Raw genomic sequence first — 26,705 nt, 5'->3', positions numbered from 1 at the left:
TCAAATTGTTTAAATATTGCACCTATTATTAGGTCTCTTAACGGAACTAATAGGATATTTAATAGTCTCGGACTTGATTTCTCCCTTCCAAGATCTCTATTTTTATCTAAGCTCGAATCAAACTATTTAAATCTTTTAAGTCTTATCTTTAAATTTTTAAATTTAAGTTATTTTGTACCTCTCGTCTGCAGGGCTTGTAACCATAGACATAATAAACGAAATGGAACATGGACATGAAATTTGTTCGCTACATGGGTTTGTGCGTTCGGTAATAACTTTTTCAATTCACGACGCAAAGAAACTTAGAAAGGAGTGCTTTAATGTACCAATTCGAAGCGAGGCGCAATGAATAACACCTGAGCATACATAGCTATCACTTTCGCCCTTGACGACGGCTAAGTATGTATATAAGTATTTTCTACCCAGCTACCTTTTCCAAATTGACTCCTTCTTCGTTCGAAATAACTTCATATTTGTGTTGCTCTCCCTCTTCAGCGCTTCTGATTTTTCCGCCTCGCTGCTTCGCACATGCAGCTAATCGCTTCCATCAAAAGCATGGCTGTTCGCATCTTCATCTACTTATTCGTTCACAAGCTGTTCCAGTTCCGCATTAAAAAATGTTGGAAAATGTGTCTTCACAGCCATATTTCAGATTCAGTATCATAATAACGCTAAACAAGAGCACAACCAAAATATTCAAATACACAGCTGACTGTAAAATAAGAAATTTATAAAGTTGAAGCGATTTCTGTTGGAAAACGTGACACCAAGTAGTTTCGATAGGAAAAGTATGTTGCCAACTTTACGAAATCATATGGGTAAAATTCACCCAGAAGGAGGGAAAACACATGCTTTCGTAGCAATCAAAGGTAATCGATTTTGTTCAAAACCAGTTTCGTGACAAAGTCATTGAGTTTTAGTCAAGACAAATTGAGCAGGTAGTAGCAGTAGAGTAGCTGCTTGATTGTTTGCTCTTTATTTCGTTTCTAAAATATCAAATTTTGTTTGAAACCACATAGGAGGGAGCAACAGCAAAAACAAGATATACCTACATACGGCGTGAAAAAATTCGCAGAAAAAAGTTCCGTCCTTTTTCTTTTGTTCATATGAATTGTCATAAATTATACTCAGTTTCGTGACAAATTTCACTTGTTATCAATGGTGGGGGAGCTAAGGAAACTCGCATTGCATTGATTGCATTACAAAAGTGTGGTAAAAGTGCAAGTGAGATTTAGGAATTTCTGGGCAAACTTAATATTTCGAGAATGTTTGTTTACCGCACGAGTTTACCCCAAACATTTGAAGTGACAGACAGAAAAAGAAGTGGTTGTCCTCGCGTGGTTCGAACCAATGCAGCCATAAAAGCCGCTCGAGAAAGAATTTGCCAAAATCTCTTAGAAAACAGAAAATCATATCCAGGGTAATAAATGTATCAATCAGATCCATGTCAAGACTAATTAGAAATGAGCTCCACATGAAAGCCTTCCGCCGCTTAGCTGGCCATCTTTTGACAACGCGCTTGAAGAAAATTAGACTCGACAGATGTAAGCAGCTTCTTCGGTGGCACGCGGTCAACTGCCATAAAAATACTTTTTTCACAGATGAGAAAATTTTCGCTGCTGACGAAATTTTTAATAAGCAAAACAATAAAATCTATGCTAAAACTTCTAAAGACGCAAAAAATGTTGTTCCAAGGGTTCATCGGTGCCACCATCCAGCCTCCGTAAGAGTTTAGTGGGGAGTGTCTTGTAACGGCGTTACATATCTTCATTTCTGCGAAAAAGGGGTTAAGACCAGGGCAAAAGGGTACCAGGACGATGTCTTAGACGGCGTGTTGAAGCATTTAAGCAGTTCTTTCTTCAATGGATAGCGTTGGATCTTCCAGCATGATTCGGCTCCAGCCCATGAGGTTTTCTTGTCTCTAAATTTTCATAATTTTGGAGTTTTAGCATATTCAAATACGGATTTCCTTAATATTAAAAAAAATATTTTTTCTACAAGTTTTTTCATGGGATTTATACAAGTATTTTTGGATTGATCATAATTATTCTTCGGTAGGCATGCTTTCATCCGACCATATTTTGCATAGAAGCTAATGCATGCACCTTACCAGCTCCTCGGCGCCATGTTTGAATAGCTCAGCCGGCAGTCCGTCGTCACCCGCGGCTTTGTTGTTCTTTAGCCGCGTTATCGCTATTCTCACCTCATCATGATCGGGTAGCGGAACGACAATTCTGTCGTCGACGATTGGGGTATCGGGATCTTCACATTTTCTGTGACATGCGCAGCTATCACTGTTTAACAGGCTCGAGAAGTGTTCCCTCCATAATTTAAGATTGCTCTGCATGTCAGTCACCAGTTCGCCGTCTTTGTTCTTACAGGAAAACGCCCCGGTCTTAAAACCTTCTGTAAGTCGCCGAACTTTCTGGTAGAATTTTCGGGCGTTGTTCCTGTTGGCCAGTCTCTCAAGCTCCTCGCACTCACGTATTTCGGCCTCTCGTTTCTTCTTTCGAATCATACGTCTCTCTTCCTTTCTTAGCTCTCTGTATCGATCCTACATGGCTCGCGTTGCGCCCGATCGCAGCGTGGCTCTATAGGCGGCATCCTTTCTTTCTGCGGCAGTACGTACCAACTGGTACCAACGCCGTAATCCGATTTCTTCTTCGGCGGCGGTACGTAGGAAACGAAAAATGTTGCTCCATTGCTCGTGCATGCCGTTTTGTTGGGCAGTACTCTCTGAGAGCAGGAATGAAAGTCGAGTGGCGAATCTTCTGGCTGTCTGTTGTGATTGCAGCTTTTCGATGTCGAACATTCTTTGCGTAGTGAGATGTTTTGCTGCACAGAGTCGTGTGCGTAGTTTGGCTGCAACAAGGTAATGAGCCGAGTTGATGTTGGGTCCTCGGAGCGTGTCTTCCATCTGTCACAACATGATCGATCGCGGTTTCGTGTTTTTCGATCAGGAGACACCCACGTTGCTTGGTTTATTTCCTTTAGCTGGAATCTGGTGCTACAGACTACCATGTTTCAGGTCCTGACGAAGTCGATCAGCCTCTGTCCGTTACCGGATGTTTCCTTGTGCAGGCTGAATTTTCCGGCGGTGGAATCAAAAATTCCCTCCTTGCCCACCCTGGAGTTGAAGTCGCCAAGCGCGATTTTAATGGTGTGGCGGGGGCAGTACTCAAAGAAACTTTCCAGGCGCTGTGTAAAAATAACTTATTTTGAAGGGATGTGAAGGGTGATCAATTTAGAGGTGTCGGATTTTAAATTGATTGGGCAATCTTCATTATTTTTGTGTAGAACCATCCATGACATTTATTGTTTAAAGATAATCCCTTTTAAATGTTAGCCGCAGTTGCGCAGTAATTCGGACATCCGTAAACAACAATTTTGAATGACTCGCGACTCGCTGGGGTACTTCCGTCGGTATCACGCGAATAACTTTAGTAATGTTTCCTTCCAATGCCTCAATCGAAGCTGATTGGTCCCCAAGGCAAAACACAAAGTACCCCTAAATAAAAGTCCAAATGTGTGATATCACACGGCCTTTGTGGCCGATCCACTGATCCGAGACGAGATCTAAATTGCTCACGAAATGGCGACGCAGTGAATTCATAGCTTCACGGGCTGTATGGCAGTTTGAATTTCCAGCATCAAAAAGTTGTTCATCATGACGCGATAGCATTCGCCATTCATTGTTACATTGGCGCCAGCCTTGTTTTTAAAGAAATATGGGCCTCCACCCCATAGGCCGTAGCAAAAGGTTATTTTCAATAGATGTAATGGATGTTCTTGAATGACTTCGGGTTGCGCTTCAGCTACGTCAATTTTGTTTATTGACCCCTCATCGATGAACACCATAAGTAAGCGCGCGATGAACACTTCTCACGAAGCGTCGGTTTTCGTATCACCAATGTGCGATTTGTAAAGGTTGTGGAGACGTGAATCTTTCCACGATAAAATGTCAATGAATACTGAAGAAATTATGTTTTTAGTTTGACTGTAGTCACGCGTGATCCGTCAAACAAACTCTATTGGAAAAAAGTACCTCCAATCTGATCACCCTTTATTAGGCTTAAGGTCTATTTTAGCACAAAATAGGATAGAAACTTTCCTAATTTTATATAGGTATATCATTCAATTATACGTCCAGACTGAAAATTTTCGATTTATTGTTTTTGTTTACATTTTAGTTTGGAAGGTTTCGAAGGTTTTTTCTTTCAAAAACTAATTATAAAAACCTTTTGTTATGAAATAAATATTAAAGGACTAAAATGTTGGGTTTTATTTTCAAAACTTGAAATCTTATTTGAAAGTCCTGCTTCGGCTTCAGTGTTCAGCTAAATATTTATTGACACCGAATATATTCGATCTAAGCCGAAATTTCAGCTTCCGTCGGCCACTATTTGTAACAAACAACTGGCTTCACCATACAAAAAACTGCAGAAAACTTTTTTCCAAAAGAAAATTCACTGCGAGGTTTGTCTCCAATCGCTATTAGAAACCATTTTTCCCATAATGGGATTATTCCAGGCACAGGGGCATGCAACTGATGACTACCCAAATGGTATATAAAACGAATAAAAAACTCATCGCAAATTACAATGTTATAAACCTCCAAAACAGAACCGTTACATCTAAAAGCAGTTGTAATAAGAGCAACCCACTCAACTTGCCTTATGTCTTACGAATAAAAACCGGTCACTTATGTGGTTCATTTGATTTCGTGGCCTATTGCACGACTATAGATACATATAATATTATTTATTTTTTTAGAGCTGAAGACTGCCCTCCAAATGTATGAGCTGTGTTCCACCAAAATTTTGTTTAGATTTCCAAAAAGTCGACAAAAATGTTATTACAACTGGTATTCATACGGAAAATATGTAAATTTAAGCTTTGCGACTGTTTTGGCTTTATTTCAAAGCATTTTTATTGTTGTACTAGAAAGAAATGCTCAGCAAAGGCACGGAAACACGTTTCTGTATTGTTATCGTATTTTTATTTACTAATAATAACAAACTCTCAGACATACATGCCATTGGAATAAATATCTACATACATACACAGACACCGCAAGCCTATCTGGCAATCTTCTCAAGCATTCGATTATTAGCTTCAATCACGCTATAGAAACTGTCAGTAAAAGCATGCAAACAATAATCAGTTGATAATTTTCAGCAACTCAATGGCTATATAGAAGCTGTAGAGGTTATCAGCGAAAGCAAAAATCTCGGAAAACACACAGTAGCTTTTTACTAAAATAAAATTAAGAAAACAAAAAAAACAAAGCAACCACAGAGACAGCATCAAGTGTCAGCACTCAACTCACGTCAGAGCTGATCAACAGTAGCTTGTGCGCAACGTTTTAAAACGGATCGAAAGAGCAAGCAAATTGCTTCGAACGCATAGTTTTTCATTTTCAAAGACTTCATCGAATTCAAAAAGTATTTACGCGAAAGACCCGGTAAATTTGTCGCTGCATCCATGCGCACTGTACACGAAAGTGCATTCAAACCAAAATTATCTGCAGAAACGAAGTTCATAGTGGATATTCGACCTGCCAACCACAATGCAGCGGCGCTCAACAGCGTCAATGCCGCCGCTAATAATAACATGAACTCTAACCCATTAGAGGTGATTGCTACGAATGGCGGCGGTCACAATGATCTGGTTGTTGATGCCGCTGCTGGAGTGCATCGTCGCCTTAGCGGCAATGGCGGCGGGAATGGCAGCTCCCGCAATTCCAAGGCGGAAGTGAATTGGCATCGCGTTTTCATCGTTTCATCGCTGTTTGTGTCGCTATTGCTGATTAGCGGTTCCATTTATTTGCATTTGCGACAGAAACATCATCTTGGTAGACTTCATCACGACCAGCATAGCCCAGCAGCCGGCTCGGTTGGTAAGTTTATAGTACAACCAATATGCCAAACTGGCAAATGGCTGAGAGTTGGCCGCAAGCAGACTTACTGAAAAAATGTTTGTTTTTTGTCTTGTCACGCGTGGGAAAAATTGTTATCTTGTTGGTGCAGAGCTTTGTGTGCTTGTTTTATAACTCGTTTATTGTTGGTGTTGCGTATTCGATTCGTGTTGTTTAAAATTGCAGGCAGGAGGGTATTGTGTTGGCTTAAGGTCTTAAGGTGCAATCAAAAAGCAAGGAAAGGTATATTTTTTAACTACGGCATGTCAAAACCTGAGAAGTTATTTGAGAGAGTTCTTTATAACGGCAATCAATTTCGGAAAGAAGGTTTTCATAATCTGACTTATGCTCTCATAATGTGCTCACGAAATGCTAAAATAAAATAAAAGAATAATGTATCAGGTGTTTTTTTAGCTCCATGAGAACTATCGATATCGATAACTATAGTTTGACAGCTGAGAATGACAAACTGTGTTGACATTTCTGTACAGTTAGTTTTGACAAGCCATCAAGAAACGTTTAACGCCAGAACAACGCTTCCAAATTGTGGAAATTTACTTTGAAAAAAAAAAAATAATAAATCTGTTCGCGATTTTCATAGAGCACTGACGACATCAAAGGTCATTATTTCTCTGAAATGAAGCAAAAGTTGCCGTTCCGGTCAATGGCGAGCGGTATTGAGAAATGCTGGCTGAATTTTTGGTTTCAAAAATTAATCAGGCTTAACAGGACGACACAACTTGTCATACAGTGCTCTTAACAATCGATTTATTCCAATATTGAAGCCATAATTGATGCTTTACGGCCGGATTTATTGGAAAAGTACTCATAAATTGGACTGATCGAATGGATCACGTAACTCGGACATATGCCCCATATTATATTCAAAAATAAATCCCAAAAATGATCTACCAGCTTATAATAAAAAATATAGCATAAGCTTAAAAAGGTTCTTATACTTATTTAAAGTGTGTTTTATAATTAAAGCACAGGAACTTTACTTATTTTGGTTATGTTAGGTTCGCCAGGTTGCTTGTCTAAGACAAGACACTCGGTGCTCCACGGTGCTCGACACACTGTAAGCTCCATTATGCCACCTGCGTTTGGTTTCAAATCCCCTAAATAAGTTGCTTAAACCTCTTAATTATTTTTAAGAAGGCAACTAGTCCGTCCAGTGAGACATTTCGCAAATTTCCCAGGTCTTCAAAGAAATATTCGCTAAAATATTTGGGATGGCTTCTTTGAAGTGCAGGATAATCACAGAGGAGGAGTTTTACCAACTCAATTTCTTCTTCATCTCCACAACTCCTGCAGAAGTCATGATGAGGAACACTCACGCTACTGGCTAGGGTGTCAATAGTACAGTGACCTGTTATAACACATATGAAGATGCTGGTAGTTGATCTGTTGAGTCCAAGCAAACATTTTGCCGTTTTAAGATTCAGTTTTGGAGACCCTGCAGTTAGAAATCAGAGACCGCCTTCTATTGGCTTCTACTCAAGTCATTCGTAGTGTACAATTGGGTTAGAGGAATCCTTATATTCTCTACCATTTTCTGAAGGTCAAGCTCAGAGCCTTTCCGTGCACACTCAATTCCCTTCACTCCAGAGTGGCCGTGGACCCAACAAAGTGTGGTGTTGTGTTGTTGGATAAGCGAGAGCGACCTATTGCATTCTTTCACAGTCTTCTTAATTAACTTTTATAAATTTTTTTCTACCACAAAAACCATATAAATCCAAGTTTCAAACTCTGTGCAAATTACAAAAAAAAAAAACAACAAATGTGCATCATAATTTCAAACTTTTGTATACACATTTTTAGAAAAGTTTCGAGTATGTATTTTTGCAATCCATTAAATTTTGCTAAAATAAAATGCAATTTTGAAGTAGCTCAAAAGTGTCGCTGATTTTTGATAATTGTTTTTTTTTTTGTTGCTGACGGTATTGGGTGTTTTTTTCCGTATCAAACAATTTTGAGCTCAAGGCGCAGCAGCTCGAACCTTTCCTCTGTTGTAAATACAATTTTTTGTTTTTCTTCAACATCTTCGCTACCCTCTGCAGTACTTTTAAAAAACTTGTTTGGGACTCGATGAAAGATCGATTTTCAGACCTAGTAGATTAAAAAGATTCTACAAAAATGTGCTCGCAAAATTTTACTATTGGTCTCTGGATTATTATTTAATTTAATTTATTGGGTATGGGAATAAGCTACCGTCCAGCCAAAGTTACGAATTATTTAAACAATTAAATAATACATGCGATTATGTGAAGTAAGTGCCATTGGAAGCCACAACTTTACTCTACCTTTCAATCAGCATACGGATTCCTCTGGCGAAAAATTGGAACTCTTTTGACTTGATCTATTCATTTGCCATGCTCTCGTAAGAAGTGAAACGCTCTCCAATAAGGGCCGACTGCATTAATCAGAACAGATGGTAATCTGTAGGTGCAATTCAGCCCTCTAAATATTTCTGGACCGATTTAGCAACGTGTGGCCTGGCGTTGTGATGCAGCAAAATCAGTTTGTCACATTTACCGTCCCACTCCGACCACTTTTCTTTGAGCTGCAGCTAACAATAGCCAGTCATCGCTTCAGATGGTTTAAGGAGTTCATAATAGGTAGATGACACCCTCTGATCCCACCAGATGCACAACATAACTTTTGAAGGATGAATATTTCTTTTCGCTGTCGATGGATCTGGTTCACCTGGCGGGCACTAACTTTTTCGACACTTAGGTGTATCATCATAATAGATATAGATAGATCAAGATAGATGATGCGATGCAGAAAACCTTCTTTTTTCTGTCGTTCAAGTTTCATCTCACACGTCACCAAACGTCTCTCGATATCCCTCTTCCACAATTGATGTGGCACTCAGTCGCTTGCTTTCTGAACCATTTATATCGTGTGAAAACGTTTACCGACGGTTGATCTGTCAACCTCCTACTCTTGAGACATATCATCAAGGGTTCGACCTCTTCATCCCTTCGCGATATTTATCACTCCCGTCGAAATTGCCACTTTGGAAGCAACGAAACGACTTTTCTTTAAAAGCATGACTTCCCGCAAAAACTTCGGAAATGTATACATTTTTAAGATAGATAAAAAGGATCCTTACGCTTCAAACGAATATCAACTACTGCGACCTAGACCTCACATATACATCTTCAAATCACCAGTATATTATTATAGTGAACACAAAAATAGTATCAGCTGCGACATCTCTTTTACGAAGGCGGAAACTTCTTCACATACCCAATAAATGCTAGCTGCCAGGGCCGTCTGTTGGTAAGAATTATATTTGAAATCAATTTAAGTTCTTATATGATTTTTTAAATGCTTGAATGCGTTTTTGATGAAAAAACTTAGAACTTAATCAACTATGGGTAAAATCTCGTTGAGGTTTGACTAGCATGCATTGGCTGAGGCCCTAAAGCAGCTTAGTTGTGGTGTCCTCTCAGTGCACAATGTAATTTTTGAGTGAATTTCTGGATTTCATGCAATAAACTACGAATATTCGGTTCATACGTAAAGTCAGTATTGTTGTACGTAAGCGAAACATAGCTGGTGTGTCACACCATCACACAGAGGCTACAATTCTTCATCAACAAATGCCTCCGCATCATCTGCAGAGTATTCTGGCCAAACCTCATCAGTAACGACGCACTGTAGAGATGAACGAACGAGGAACCCGTTCTTAGGCAAATCAAACGCAGATAATGGCAATGGGTAGGTCACACATTGAAACAATCACCAGATATCATGACGCAAATGGCTCTGGACTGGAGCCAGCAAGGGAGCAGAAGTCGCGGCCGACCAAAAAACACTTGGAGAAGGTCGACGCAGCGCGAACTAGTAGATACCGACATTTCATGGGACGGTGCAAAAACAAGGCACACAACCGTGTACGATGGAAGAGTCCTGTCGAGGCCCTGCGGTCCCGAGAGGAGTGAACAAGGAAAAAAATAAATAATCTCAATAGAAATTTAAAACCAGTATTATTCCTTTTTCTTAACTTCAATCACTGGAGTTCTAAGGGCGGAAAAGTTTGATGGAAACGTAACTTGAGTATTCCACAAATGATGGAATGGAAGGCATATCCTTATACAAGTATATATGTACAAATAAAGCAGTTGGCACCGAATAAATCAGTAGCAGCGCCTAGTGTGCACCCATAGCTGGGAAAACAAAGTAAGTTCCTCAAACAGCCCGGAGTAGTCCAAATGTAAATTGCTTTGTGGATTAAAGTAAGAAAGTGTTTTCAGCTCGGCGGTCATGTTAAGATACAAAATTGCCACTTCTTGAGATTGCGAAAGTTGTATATGATTGTCGAAGAAGCTATGCTATCCCAGTGTGTCAGATGAATAAAATCATCAATTTTCCGATAGAAATATCCGTTCGCCTCCGAAAGCATTACTTAGTAGTGCGGCCAGTTTTAAGTGCATAGAGGTTAGTAGCGCGCGTATGGTATGCACAGTTCGGTGGCATTTCTTAGCCGCTTTTGTAGTCAGTTACTTCTTTCCTTTTAATTTTTTAGCCGTCTAGCTGTCGATTAAAATGTAAAATTTTCCCACTTTCTATCGGTAAAGTGGTTTTTGTAATAGTTCGAATTACGCTGCAATAATGGTTCAGGCGAAAACAAAAGGAAATGCGTAGTTTTCCGAATAGATACCGCCTTCAATGTGCTTAGGTCCCCCTATATACCAATTAATAGATCTGTTATTCCTGACGTTCAGAGCATAATAACGGAGTTTCTCAGGAACTTCGAGCTTTGAGCTTTTTTTCCATGCTTTATGTCCACAAAACCTGGCACCAACGGAAGGTAGTCACGCGCAAACCCACTTAGCTACGGCGACCGAGCTGCATATGTCCTAGTTACTGTCTGTATTAGTTAATTTTACCTTAAAAACATATTTTTTAGCGCGCTGTGAGTAGACCTTTATTTTATTAAATTCAACTTAGAATTAAATTACAGCTAATCATAATTCTTAACTTAAGCTTGCAGCATATGAATCCAACGCGTGCGTTGCTGATTTTTCACGGTGAGTGCATTTGGGAAATATGATACCCAAAGCTAGCAGACATAGCGTCAGCGGAAAGTCTGTTAAGCGTGTAAACATCGCTATATTCGTAGCGTTAACTTATCGATGTATATAAATAATTGGAGCTTACACCTTCTATTGGCTGTTTGGCCGAGTTTCTCCTCTTCCTATTTGTGGTGCGCATCTTTATTGGTGTGCTACAATACAATTGGAGGGGCCGACTGTGAATGGCAAATGGTGTTTTTATAAGCAGCTTTTTCATGGCAAAAATGCACTCGAAGGCCTGCTAGTGTAAGGGCGACCGTTATTAGAAAAAGTCGTTTGGCCTTTTCATGCACGGAGATACCTGTGCACCTCCGAACGGCTGTACTGCCCTATTTCATTAGCTATGGCGGCCGCTAGTTATTCTTGAAGGCTAAATAAGGCTCCAGGATAACATTTTTAAAATCATTGATATTTGATGAGAAATTTAAGAAAACATATCTCTGAAGTGGTCACTTTTTTGTTTTAAGTTTGTCACAAATAATTTAAGTTTTTTTTTTTTTAATAAGATGTTTTCTATTTTAAGGGGACAAATACCTGTAAACGGCCATACTTTCCCTGATTTTCATTACAATTATTTAAAATGATGAAGTCAATATATTTTTTTCAAAATTGGCAAACAGTTTATTTATACATTAAAATAATATAAAATTTTTGTATTTTAGTCATTTAAAATGGCGGATGTACACTCAATTTTTCCAGGAAGGTCGCAATTAGGGCTTCTCAATCGGTGCACATTGTAGCATCGGCGTCAGTGAGCTGAATACAAAAGACAAAAATTTTTTTGTTTATTAATGTCATAATTTCTGTATAAATTAAACAAAAATGGAGCGGAATAAAATGCTTAAAAAATGAATTTTGGGGCGAATTTTCCTACCATTTTTGCCTCGAAAAAATTATTTTTTTTCAAAAATCTTCGAAAACTTTAAATTCATAATATCATAAAATATATGTGTGCAAAATTTGAGGGAGATCGGTCAATCGAAAAATATAGTTTTGAGAAATATGCGTCTAAAGTTTGAGTACATGAAAATTCCTCTCCCAGCGCTCGAGCGCAAAGAATAGAGTCGTCACGGTAGACGATCTATAACATAAAAAATACTTAAATTTACATTTTGAAAATTTTTTGACATATTCTTAAAGGATTATTTAAGCATTTTATGAAAAAAAAGAAGAATGAATTTTTCCGATTAATTTTTTGATCTTACAAATTAAAATTGGGTAATTATTGGAGGAGAAAAATTAAAGGATTTAAAAAAATAGCGCCAAAAAGTTTGAAGCCTTATTTGAGTATCACTACCTTTTTTTAATTAAAAAAATATTTTGTGGTGCTATTTTCAATCACATAAAGTACAGTTACACGGAATATTAACCCTTGGATTTTGGGTTTCTTCAAAATCCGTATGATGAGTTGAAGTGGACTTCACCAAAACTGTTACGCTTTTTTCACAAAAAAATGCTCACAAAATCGAAGGAGGCTACAAATACATCCTTCTCCTATAAAGTAAATATTACTTATTATAGGTTTTAGGTACTCAAGAAATGGCTGGAACAAAAACAAAACTATAATAAAAAATACAAATTATGTATAACCTATTTGAAAGTTCAGGATAGATACTTTTTTTTGGACTTTGATGACTAATTATTTCCTCACATGGCTGTATCTTAATAAACCACGGAAGCTTAAAAATTTTATTGATTCATTTTATTGTAATAGAATTCAGTCATAATGGCAAAATATCGCGAGTCAGTACATTGTATTTTCGAAGGTAATTTCGCAATAAAGCAATAAAATTTCAAAAACAGATATGCAAGTAAAGGGGAAAATTACATACATTTTGTAGGAGTTATAAAGGATGGTTAAATTTCAAGGGCCGATGTTGAATGTGAGCCTCACCCAAACGTCAAGTTTTTTCTGCATTTCATTTGACATTTTTTTAATTTCAGACTAATTTAATTTGAATCATGGAAAGACACACAATCGAACAACGCGTTGAAGTTATTCAGGCTTATTATGAAAACGGGCGTTCAAATCAATCATCTTCAGTGATGAAGCACATTTTCACCTCAGTGGATTCGTCAATAAACAGAATTGCCGCATTTGGGTGAACGATAATCCAAGAGAGATTGCCGAAAATGCACCCACAAAGAGTGACTGTTTGGTGCGGTTTATTGGCCGGCGGCATCATTGCGCCGTATTTTTTGCAAAATGAGGCCGGTCAGGCAGTTACTGTGAATAGTGTTCGCTATCGTGAGATGATAACGAACTTTTTATGACCCGAATTGGAAGATATGGATGTGGACAATATGTGGTTTTAACAGGACGATGCCACTTGTCACACAGCTAACGAAACAAACAATGGCTCTTTTGTGCGAAAAATTGGATGGCCGAATAATCTCACATCGCGGCCATGTCAATTGGCCGCCAAAATCATGTGATTTGACACCGTTTGACTTCTTTCTTTGGGGATATTTGAAAGAAAAGGCGTACGTCGATAAGCCAGCAATAATTAAAGAGCTAAATGATGAGATAATTCGGCACATTAACGGCATAGAACCTCAATTATGCTTCAGCGTCATCGAAAATTTGGACCATCGGATGGAGGTGCGCCCAGACCCCGAGGCTTCCATTTGGCGAATATATTTTCCCATACGTAATTGAGCCATATAAATATTATCATAATAGAGAGAAATGATAATAATTTCCTAAAAAATTGTATTTGATTTAAAATCAACACCGGCCCTTGAAACTTAACCAACTTTTACAAGAGACCGAACTTCGTTACGAATTACCGATATTCCACTATATATAAGTGCGTGATACCTTAATAATGTAATAAAAAAGTGACTAGTTGATTCTTTTATACATAAATCAAACTAAAACTTAAAAAAAAAATTATATTTTACAATATTTTAAAATTTGATGTGGAACTTTTTTTTTTATTTTAGTGCTATGCTACAATGCACTTTTTTTTGAAATTGAATTTCGAATCCGAATGATGTCGAACAAATCCATTCCGTATAGATTCGCCTTAATGTACTTATATGTATATATTTATCTTTCTCGATTCATTTATGCTCTTACATACAACTGTTATGTGCACCTGTTCAACTGTGCACGAATTCACACGGGTATAAAGATCATTGCAATTGTAGTTTTGCCTACTTTACACCTACGCATGTAACTCACCACACATTGGCTCACTCACAATATTTGAAATTTGTTCACACACAGCCGACGCATTGCTTGCACCAACTCCAACCAAACACTCACCCATTCGTACGTTTACCATTAACAATAAGCCGATATGATTAAAATTCCCATCCTCACCAACATTACGAGCTCGACCATCACCACAGCCATCGTCATCGAAATCATCAACATGTCGAACCTTAATCCGCAGCGCTTTTATAACATAAATAGTTGACAACGTTGTTGCACGGTGGCACCGTAACTATGACTATAATGACGGCATTATCACCAGAAACAATTCTGACCGTACTGTGGCAACGCTCACAGCGGGTAACAAGAGGCAACAACTACTCAGACAATGATTTTCATGTTGAAAATGTTAATACAACACAAAATCAATCTTATCCGCAGCAACAACACCTACGACAATCGACGCCCACTCTTCGGCATCCGTACCGGCATCATCAGGAGTTCCTTCAGCTGCTGCAGCAACATCCGGCAACTCTTTCACAACTTCCTCTGTCACAGCGGCTAAGGCTACAATGACATCAATGGATTTACAACCAAAATGGAATGCATTACCTGATATGGATAGTCGTTCGCGACACATAACCGAAGCTTGTATGCAATGCATCTGCGAGACTACAACCGAATGCCGCCCAGCTACATGTGGCAATGATGTGGACTGTGGCGTTTTTCGCATATCACGCCCCTACTGGTTGGATGCTGGTAAGCCAGCACTTGAGGGCGATGAGCACAACAACAGCAATACGACCAAAAGTAAGTCGCTTTCAAACACTTGCATTCATGAACAAAAACCATACATACATACATATGTACATATGTACATATGTCTTCATATAAATATATTCCCTATATATACATACTTACAAATGACTACTGAATACACAAAGTCGTGGGTTACCTTCTCTGCGCTATTCAAGTAGTGCAGGTGTACTTATGTTTAGGTGTTAGCTGTGCTCCCTCTGGTTATTAAAGCGAGCTGCTATTACATGGGAGCCAAGTTTAGTAATGAAATTTCAGAGTGCACACAAAGGTTTCTATGCACACACATGCTAGTATATACCATACATACATACATACATACATACATACATACATACATACATACATACATATATGTAGTCTTAGCTTTTTCTTCGGTGCTCCTTGGTTGCATTTGCACTTCAAGTTTGCAGTGAGAATTTGATTCAAAGCCAAAAGTCACATACAGAGCTTCAAGTATTTTCTTGCTTTAGATTTAGATTGAGTTTCAAGAGAAAAATACGCAGGCACACAAATATAAATTTTATGATACAGCAGAAGTTTGCTCGTTTTTTAAACTAAGCAGTTGAGGGAAGGTTTTAATTCAACTTTTCGCACTGCTCAGAAATCTTCACTCCAGATGTATACCTTCTATTAAATATGTCTTAACATCTGTCAATATTCTATGTGTAAGCAACTTCCTGTCTCAACGTGTCATGTACAAAATGGCTTCATGCAAAACGGACCGCTGCATTCCGCATGCAAATGACCTGGTAGAAGGAAAATTGAGTTGTCTATCGACGAAATAAAAGCTAATGTTAAGGCAGTGATGGCAAGAAATTCGTTAAGTCAGATATGAGAGAGTGAAATTCGCGGCCCTCAACTGATATTTCTATTTTAACAGAGCTTTTTTAATATAATCTATGGAAGGTGCAGAAATAGGGTTCATTTATTTATTTCAACAAGTCAAGAAAACATAATTTCAGACTCACTAGTAAACCTACAGAATAATGAAAATATTTGCATCATTAAATTATAAACTTACATATACCTAAACTACAAGATTTGATTCAAAAGTAATGAGCCTTATTTTTTTAGGCAGTTTTATTAAACCTTTTGGCTTATACAACTAATATTCTTAAAAATAACACCCTTGAGCGTCAATACACCGCTGGTAGCGGTCCTTCCACTGCAGAAAACATTTTTTAAACTCATCCGGCGGAATCGCGTTCAATTCGGCTGTCACAGTTTTTTGGATCGCCTCGATGGAGTCAAAACGCCTCCCCTTCAGCTTTCTTTTCAGGCGCGGGAACAATAAGAAGTCCGGAGGGGACAGGTCTGGGCTGTAGGGAGGGTGGGGAAGCACCGGAACCGCCATCTTGGCCAATGCAGAGGTGCAGAGGAAGGCGGTGTGCGCCGGCGCATTGTCATGATGAAGCGTCCAATTGTTGACGAGGTCAGGCCGAACCAGTGCTTCCTGGAGGTACAAGCTCCTTAGCTTTACGCAAAATTTGATCAAGTAACGTTGCTCCAACGATCGCTGCATTTTCGCCACTGCAAAATCCTAACACACTTTTAAAACAGCTTTCACGCGCGGAGCGATGTTGACTGCACCGCTGTTGCTAGCGAACTGGAACCGGTTTCTAGTAGAAGTGGAAGGTCCAACGATTATTTTCCCCCACCAGCCGATTCGGTTGATCGCTTGGCAGACGCTCCGCGCGGGAAGGCTCATTACTTTTCAATCAAATCCTGTATGTTGTAACCAAATCAGCGGAACTATGTTGGAATTTATTCCCCTCGACACTCGCACAAACATCTTCATCGATGGAAAAACTGTTATTGAAGCAATAATGGCTGTAATTATTAGCTGGGAATGCGTGGAACACTATAGACCACAAATGGACGAGCTCTGCAAGAATAGACGGGTCAGAATTCACTGAACACCAGGGCACAAGAAAATAGAGGGAAATTTGAGAGTTAACAAGTTTGCTAAGGCAGACACCCGCTTGTCTAGGATGAGTACGTCAAACATATTTAGTATATATCCCTCACTCTTCAAGTAGACAAGGAACTTACTCTGGAAGCACAGTTTATATGAGAAGTCTCGACTTCTAACAGGATTGCCAAAATAGTGCTATGAACTCACAACATGAAAGCAACCAACTTTATTTTATCACTCCCAAGGAAGGAATGTAAAATATTGGTTCGAGTACTGACGGGGCATTGTCTAACTCCGCATCACACATCTAAAATGAGATTGATCCAGAACGACGCGTGTAATTTATGCGAAGAAGAAAGGAGTACGTTAGAACCCCTCCTTTGACACTTATCTAAGCAGAACTAATTACAACTACCTGGGATTATCTCTGAAGGATAATGATGAACAAATTTTGAACTGTTTATTAAAACTCGCCAAGACATATACCATAACGAATTGTGTTTAAGCTCCAACAACACTGGTAATAGTGCGAACGTTTGTGGTCTATGTGAAATCTATTCAGGTCAGTTAGATATACCCAACCGAACCTAACTAAATTAAAAGATAGAGCTCAACTGTACATAAAACTCTTTCGTAGAATCTGAGAAATCTAAGACATTCAATACGAGCATTACGAGTGTAATTTGTATTATTATACATTTATTTATTTGGAAAGAAACCACTTTACAAAAAGTTCTGGGTGGTCTAAGAAAATTAATGCGTTGAAGCACAAATGGGCAATCAAAGTTGTATTTAATAACATTGAAAACACACAAGGGTGCAAGAATCGATCTTCTACTTCCTAAAGAGTTTTAAAAATGACGTGTAAGATGGGTTAGGATCAGGAAATTTTACAGCTTTTTTTTATTTATTTGTTTTCTTTTTTTAGCACAATTTTCAGAGTTTTTTGTACACAATCGATCCTGTCGATGAAAAATGTATGGCATGGCTTCCAAATAAAATGCGGCGTATTCCAAAGGAACAAACGAAGTAAACAGCAATTTCATAGTGCCTCGACAAGACTCAGTCTTGCGTTGGTTTCATTAATCTATTTGCTTTCTGGCAGGGTAGGTGATTAGCCTGCCGCTACCAATGGTATAAGGGTCTGTAAGATTTGAACCATTCCGCCGTACAAAGCCTAAGACATAACAGGCTTTTGATAAATAGAAATTACACCTAAATCTTGGAAAAAGTGACTTGATAGCGTTTTTTGATATGTAAAAAAAGTCGGGGTTCTTGACCACACATAACAAAATTGTCTATATATACTTAAAGCCTACAAATAGGCACTCTCAGCATTTTAAATTTGTCCGTTGTGATACCATAGAGGAGAAATGGAAGGGAAAAAGAGAAAGAAAGGAACCTGACAGGTAGAAGAAAAAAGGAAGAAGGGCCTTAGACTAGAGGATGACGACTAACATTCGCAATTTACGTTTATATTAACCGCTTCAGGCTGCTGATGAGTTTCACCAGATGTGTGATATTTAAACCCCCAATATGCACCGGTGTTGTGAAAAAGTGAGAACCCAGATGTCTAAACATTTACCCGACGAGAGTAGGGAAGCTAAGAAGAAGGCGCTGAGATGGTTTCACCTCGTCCCCCACACAGCTTCTGCAGAAAGGACGTGAAGCAAACCCAAGCCGCACCGCATGGACACCTAAAGGGGAATGTCTGGTAAAGATACCTGCCAAACTCGATAGCTGCGCCTTTGTTAGTCTGAGAAGTTCTCCCGAGCGCCCCCGATCTACCCGTGGCCAAAAGTATCTGGCGACTTTGTACGCTTGCGCATTAGCCCAGCGTTCGCTGAGTTGACGTGAGGCCCATCTTTCCAGGAGCAGACCACAGATTCTCTAGGGAACTCCAATCCTATCGAGTTGCGGTGAGGCCATCTTCAGGATCTCCTCTCTAGCCAGCTCATCGGTCCAGCAGTTTCCCTTTATGCCGCTGTCATCGGAACCCCAAATGAGCCTAATATCGAAGTATTCCGATGCAATCGAGAGAGAACTAAGGCATTCCCCAACTAGTTTCGAACACGTGCCCAAGACCCTAATTGCTGCTTGGCTGTCTGAGTAGATGTTTACCTCCTTTACAGTAATTATCGAAGCGATCAGCCAATCCACTGCTTCCTTAATTGTATCTATTTCCGCTTAGAAATCACTACAGTGGTCCAGAAGCCAAAATTTGAGCTTGATGTGGAGCTCCTCGCAGAATACTCCCCCACCAACTCTTCTGTCCAACTATGAGTCAACCGTAAATATGTTTGTCATGCTCTGCCTACAAATGTTACACCTCTTCCACTCTTCCCTTGAAGGAATATGAATGGAAAAAGTTCCGCTCGGACTTAGGGTGGGTGTACAGTGATCCAGTATCATAAGGATGAGTCGACACCATGTGGATGAATCGGCAGCATAAAAACCATTCAGAATTTCAGCGGCCAGGCTTGCACTTTTGAAATTGCAAAAAAAAAAATTATAAAATATACCGAGTTTTCTCTTTGCTGACTTCCATTGTTAACACCCTGTAACTCACAGCTGAATGGAGTGAAGAAAAACAGGAAAATATTTTTTTAGTGACAATCAGCATAAACTTAAAATTTTTTGATCGATACCTTACGAGATATTGATCACTGCAGCTATCTACCAAGAAAATAATGCATTTCTTTTTCCCCAAATTTGTTTTTTTTTTTTCATTAAATATACAGACTTCTCTAACTGTTCCTTATTTATTGCTTAAATTTGTCTTTTTTGTTGTTGAGTCTAATTGACATTTTTAGCAGGGACTGGCGTATGTTAAGCAACCCCCGTTAGTTATAAATGGCATTGAAGGAATAATATAACATAAATTTTGTACACAACCCCTTCAGAACGCAGCATCTCTGCTAGCAGCCTTAGTGAGCAGAAATAAATACAAACATACATACGTATATATGTATTTTAAACCTTCAAAAGCAGCAGTGTATGCTTAGAGCTGCAGTCAAATGACTTAAAAAAATAACTTAAAAACTTTACAGTTTTCCAATATGCGCGTACCAAACTACGATTGAACAAAGTCAATCAGCAAAGTCAACAGCAAAAAAAAAAGTAATTGCCTCTATTGCCACAGCGCACGCACACTTTATTGCACGGTGAAGGCGGGGCAAAAGTTTGACATTAACATGTTGATTGAAAAGCTGAACTTACATTTACCACCTTTGCGAGTCAACAGAGCGCAAGGGGTCAGCGTAAATTGATAGTCTGCATCTGCTATCAACCATTGCTTCGACCCATCGCCAAGCTATATTTAATGCAATAAGTTCGCCATCCAACAAACAAACTCATCCAGTTACTAAGCCGCCTACCTTTTTCAACATGAATTACATGCTTTTTTTTGTGCTCTTCTTACAGCTTACTACCACTGTGTCAACAACATTTACTGCGCGACCCGCGCTGTCGCTGCCTACATCAGCAAATATGCGCGCGATTGCAATGGGGACGGCATAATCGAGTGCCGCGATCATATTGCACTCCATCTGCTTGGCCCCAGAGGTTGTGCGCAGACCGAGTGGAACTTATCGCCCGTATTCGTGCGTCGTATGGAGGATTGTTTGGCGGAATTAAAGTGAAGGGAGAGGCCGAAAGTGTGAATGGGCCGGGTCAGTGCTTGAACAAAGAATTAATACTCAGTAAAAAAGTCGATTTTACTCGAATGTAGGTAGCAGTTTCAGACACGAAAATATTGGCGCAGTTGAGGTGCAAATCTTTTTGCTGGAGTCGGCAACAATGCATGCAATTGTGTTGTATACGATATATGTTTGTAGTTGTAGTTGTACATATTGTACATGTTTATATAATATGTTTATAAGTAACTATAGGCTATTTTTAATCTGTACTATACTCACAATTTTTGTGGAAAATTGCGCTGAAGTGCGCATGTGTGTGTGTGAATGGTTGTGTTATTGAATGATTGAACACATTTGCTTGTGTGTATGTGTGTGTGAAAATATTCAAAGTCGAAATTGAATAGGAAGTGTTTACCACAGCCGGAAGGGTACTCTAATAGGCATGCATAACAACAACAGCAAGAAATGGTATATCACGAACGTACGAAATGTAAAACGAATTGAAGCGGAAAATGAGGAGCTTCTGCTATCAAGCAATGTTTTGATTTTTTAACATTTAAGTTAAATATATTTTTATGTATGTATATATGTAAGAGAAATATGAATTTAATTTTACTTTTTCGGTTTTAAATTTATTAAATATTGGAGGTTTGTGGGAGACTAAAGACCAAATAAAACATATGCATCTTTTTTTGTTTAATGTAGGTGGCCTGGCATATTAATACGAGTATGCAGGCAAGCATACGAGCGAAATTTTAAAACAGTTGGACAAACAAAAGTTCAAAAACTTCTTAAAAAAAAATGTGATAAAATTTTAATAAAGTTCTTTAAGAAAAATATAATAGGGGATTACCCTGACTGATTTGGAATTTCGAAAAAAAATTTTGTGCTGCTATTTTGAACGACCTATGAGAAAAAACTGGATAAATGGTGTCAAAATGGCCAAATAAATAATTAGATTATATTAATAGAAACTGAAATAGCGAAACGAAAAGGCAGGAATAGAATTCACATTAACATATTGCTTGCAAACTAAACTCTAAAATAATTCCAACTCAACAATTCAACTTTCAAATTCGCTAATAGAGTAATCTTTTTATCTGCATGCGGTCCAATCAGCTCATAACTTCCGCGCTTCACCCAAGTATCCTCGTGTAGCTTCCGAACATCCGCTCGAGAGTGAGATAATGTGAAAAGGTGAAACAATTCAGGGTATTTGATTGTGCGCTGCGTTTGGGATCCGCCACGTAGAAATCCTCCCCCAATGAAAAACCGCACTTTTTGAGTGTTTGGCCGAGCTCCTCCTCCAATGCGTCTAGATGCTGTTCCACAAATGGAGGAACCCACAGTTTTATGCCGATTCCGAACAGCAGATATTTTTCATTGCAGAAATTCACTCGGACGTTTGTCATTGCCTGCCGAGAGGCGACCGCTATTAGAAAAAACTTTGGTATTTCAAGGCTAACTCAGACTACGCGATTTCTGAAACTGATTTCAACGGAGAACCAAAGGTAATATTAGAAAGGGACGGATAGCGGAAGGGACAACTTTCAACGTGTCACACCCTTAACATGTATACAGACGGTTCCAAAATGGAAGAGGTTGCTGAAGCCGCAGTATTCTGTTCGGTATTAGGATATGAACATTCATACAAATTGACAGACTACTACAGTTTGTTCCAACCTCAGATCTACGCAGTAGCGAAAGCAGCAGACTTAGGCAAACTCTCAAATAAACATTTACATTGAAAGCCCAGTAACCATCAAAGCAATAGCAGGTGTAATGACAAACTCAAACTGCGTTCGACAATGCAGGAACAGGTTGGATGAGGTAAGAACTGAGAAATAAGCCACGATCTACTGGGTTCCAATATAAAAGAGAATTGAAAGAAACGAGAAAGTGGATATACTAGCCAAAGTAGGCGCAAATCTCCATGTAGCTAGCACCACAACCAGCTCTCTTCAAACTACGACTGGATCGAGATGGAGCAACAAGATTCAAGAAGCAAACACAAGTTGGGATATATCCAGCTCATGCAGGATTGCGAAAATCATGCTACGCAGGCACAATCACAAAGTATATTTTATCTCTTCCCAGGAGAGAGTGCAATCGAGTAGTGGGGATACTGACGGGACTTTATCCATCCATCGTACGCTGCCAAACTGAAGCTAGGGAAGCGCGAGAGGAAATCTGGAACACCTACTCTGCCACTGCCCTGGACTTACCAAAAGAAGAATAAACTGCTTAGATTCAGCATCGTTTTGAACCATAGAAAGTGTGGAAGATCAATAAATTAGCAGCCTACTTAAATTACACAGGCCGGCAGCATCTCAGACCCAGAAACCAGACTATATATTTCTGAAGGTTTATGATGCGCTGAATCCAAATCTGGCCGAATTCCTGATCAGAATTCTGATCAGAATTCCTCTATCAGCTCTGGTTTTCGAGATATCCTAACCTAAAAGTGCAAAAAGCACCGTTTTTGCCCATATTTGAGATGTTTTCTTTCACCAAAATTAAAGGATGGCATCTTTAAATACGAGCTTTCTTTTTTCAAATGGCGTTGAGTTTGCTCAAATATCTTTTTTTTCGCTGAGATATCGCATTTTAAAATTTTCATGTTTCTAAATTTTCCTACACCTGAAAATCGATTAAGATAAATAACATAGACATAATATAGTCGATTACTAATTTTCTTCAATTGAGTCTTATTTTTCTTAAAATTTTGTCTCACATATAACATACAACATACAGGTTTGGTCCCTGGAGACTTCCATCTCTTTTCAGACCTAAAAAAATTGCTGGGTAGAAAGCGTTTTTCATCAAATGATGAGGTCATAACAGCTGTGAAAGCGTATTTTGTCGCTGTTCGAGATTCGCGTTTGAGAGATAGAATTCATATATTGGAATCTCTCGAATCTCTACGGGACAACCGTATTGATGTTCAGTGAAACTATACTGAATAATAAAGTGTATTCATTCATTCATATTTACTGATTTTCACACATTGAGGTGGCTGCGTGGGAGCTTAACAAATAAGTGAAGTGTGAACAGACAGCAGCTCATATCAAAGTATATAACAGCATATATCAAGAAGTATACCTGCATGAAGTATACCAGGTATGATGTATTTGCGCGTTTATATTGATATGAAATGCCATATTTGAATGTAGGCAGTGACACAACAAACAACGCTATATTATCTTGCCACATATGAAGCAAACCGTTTCCCGGAATTTATTTTAGTATCTTTTGTTGTCGTATTCTGTGTAAGCACTGACGAATTTTTCTGCGACTTAGAAGTCAAGTGGAAAATTACCATTGAGAACCATAAATTTACACCAAGTGGCGTTATCACTTCCGCATTTACGCACCATACGACCCGAATGCACGCACACAATAATAAACAGGGGGCGTAAATTAGTAGATTTTTGCTTTTACACAATAATTTTGCTTGGTTGTTCGAAATTAGACTTCCGCGAATCTACAAATTATCTAACAATCGTGAAGTCATGGATGAATGGTTTCCAAATCGCCTTGAGGTGACATGAAGCATAAAAATTGAAGTACTTGAAATTTACCAAGGGCATAAATAGAAAAGTTTTAAAAATGCTGGTGTGTTTAAATGGTTTTCTAAGAAGTGCTAATAAAGCCTACAGACGTGCACATGAGCGTATGAAATAAAGCCAAAGGGTGCTCCAAATGCAAGTGATATAAAATAATATATAAAATATATAATAATGTGGTAAAATAAAATAAAACACATATTAGATAAAATAAATTAAAATAAACCAATAATAAAAAAAATAAGTAAATAAAAAAAAAAAAAACAAAGAGATAGAGTGAATAAAATATATTTTTCCAGATAGAAGCAACAGATATTCCCATTTTGTATAAAATATGACTTCATTCATATGTCTACGTTGACAGAGTCCACAGCAGCGCAACCTTTCGGTACAATTTTCTTCTACTTTTCTTTAGCAGTTTTCCACTCTACCTCAGTATGTTTCTTTCACTGCGCGCTAGACAGAGTGCAATGGGGTGAGGTCCTATCTCCAACGTAGCCAACAGTAGTATTTAACACTCTCAAACTTGGATATGTAAACGGCATGAATCACCACCTAAAAAATTTTCAAGTCTTCAATTTCAACCTACTAACAGGCGAAGAGCGAATAAGCTTCCATCCTTTCGAAGCCAAAGTTACGAATTATCTAAACAATTAAATAATACATGCGATTATGTGAAGTAAGTGCCATTGGGAGCTACAACTTTGTTCCATCTCTCAGGCAGCATACGGATTTCTCTGACGAAAAATTCTAATTCTTTGGACTTGATCCATCGTTTGAGCCAGTTTGCGATGCTCTCGTAAGAAGTGAACCGCTCTCCAATAAGGGCTGTCTGTACTGATCGGAACAGATGGTAATCCGAAGGCGTAATGTCTGAGGAATACGGCGGATGGGGCAAGATTTCCTAATTTAGCCTCTATAAATATTTCTGGACCGATTTAGGAACGTGTGGCCTGGCGTTGCAAAAGCAGTTTGTCATGTCGACCCATTCCGGGCGCTTTTCTTTGAGAGCTCGATTCGGACGCATTAGCTTCAGTCGGTAATGATCACCGGTGATGGTTTCAGATGGTTTAAGGAGTTCGTAATAGATAACTCTCTTCTAATCCCACCAGATGCACAACATAACCTTTGAAGCATGAATATTGTTTTTTTTTGCTGTCGATGGACCTGGTTCTCCTGGCTGGCTCCAACATTTGGAACGCTTAGAGTTATCATAATAGTTCTAGATAGATTTCTCATCACCAGTGACGATGCGATGCAGAAAACCTTTTCTTTTCAGCCGTCCAAGAAGCATCTCACATGTCACCAAACGTCTCTCGATATCCTTCACCTTCAGTTACCTACTTTCTGGAACATTCCCATCGCTTGCAAACGTTTGCGGACGGTTGATCTGTCAACGCCTGCCGCGCGTGCTGCAAAACCTAAAGAATCTTTCAACAGCCACCCTTAGATGTTGTTTAAATATGAAATATGCACAAACTTAGTTCCTTCAGGCTTCACTGCGTTATTCAAAATATGTGAAAAATGGTATCATTTAAGTGCCCACCATAGGCACGTCTACAAGTTAGGATCCGGCAAACAGTCGATTCGTAAATGTCCAATTATTGGGAATGTTGAGCTATCCACGTTGAAGGTTGTTTAGCAACACTTTGCACTACAACAACAATATTCTATACAGAACGTCTAGTTTTTGGTCTGCCAGTCCTTTTTCTATTCGTCGAGAGTGGACTTCGCTACTCAATTGCCTACTTGCTCTAAGAGAGATTCTGCGGAAGATTTTTGCTCCTCTGAACGTTGACGATGGCGATTATCGTGGGCGATAGAACAATTAGCTGTATGAGCTTGACGGCGACGTTGGCATAGTGCAGCGAATAAAGATCTAGTGGCTTCATTGGCTGGGTCGTCATGTCATCCGAATGGAAACAAACGCTCCGGCCCTGATAGTATTCCATGCGGTACCAGTTGGTGAAAGGAAGGTAGATTAAGGCTTCCTCTGCGTTGGAAAGCTGAGGTGGGGACGGAATTGGTTTCTCTTGGTGTGCCCAGCTAACGCGAGTTGGCACAAGAAAGCAGCGAATGGCGCACTTTGTTAGACTCGGGCAAAATCGCGTAAGTGATTATCGCGCCAATCAAGAAGAAGCCCCTTTTGTCTCCTCGAACCAGTTTTTTGAAATTTGTCGACTCGCTCGGACGATTCACGAATTTTACGATATTTTGCTGTTAAAGATCGCCCATTTCCATAATCAGTTCCAATAATTTTAGCACGTTGTTCTGTCGTGTGAAATTGTGCCTCTGTTCACTTAAAAAATGACAAAGATTACATAGAAAAGGTACCATCTAAGAATTATTCACTACTATGACATCTATGTAGGTGTCACTTTTGAAAGACCCTTTATAAGTCCATGTATATATGAGTGTACATGGTCCTTACATTCACTGCGTATTTAAGTATTTTAATCCTCTGTTGAACATCTTTTTTAAAGCCTTTGGTTGGTCACCTGGATCTGTCCTTTTTTGGTCCTGTTCGAGGATCCGTTTTAAAAGGATATATCACTAAGTCGATAGAAAATTCAATTTTAGGAAGCTACCTGAAAACTCAAGTC

At 38.9% G+C, this 26,705-nt stretch overlaps 1 protein-coding gene across 1 annotated transcript; it reads left to right on the top strand.

The window, feature by feature from the left end:
* The first annotated feature begins 5,299 nt into the window (after window positions 1–5,299).
* On the top strand, window positions 5,300–21,207 carry LOC129242560 (uncharacterized). Its single transcript, XM_054879265.1, has 3 exons — window positions 5,300–5,899; window positions 14,606–14,974; window positions 20,322–21,207. The coding sequence occupies exons 1-3, from the start codon at window positions 5,485–5,487 to the stop codon at window positions 20,537–20,539; spliced, it is 1,002 nt and encodes a 333-aa protein (XP_054735240.1). The 5' UTR covers window positions 5,300–5,484; the 3' UTR covers window positions 20,540–21,207.
* Window positions 21,208–26,705: the final 5,498 nt, after the last annotated feature.

Source organism: Anastrepha obliqua, chromosome 3 (genome assembly GCF_027943255.1).
Source record: "Anastrepha obliqua isolate idAnaObli1 chromosome 3, idAnaObli1_1.0, whole genome shotgun sequence".
Taxonomy (NCBI): domain Eukaryota; kingdom Metazoa; phylum Arthropoda; class Insecta; order Diptera; family Tephritidae; genus Anastrepha; species Anastrepha obliqua.
This window is presented reverse-complemented; position numbering and strand designations above follow the sequence as displayed.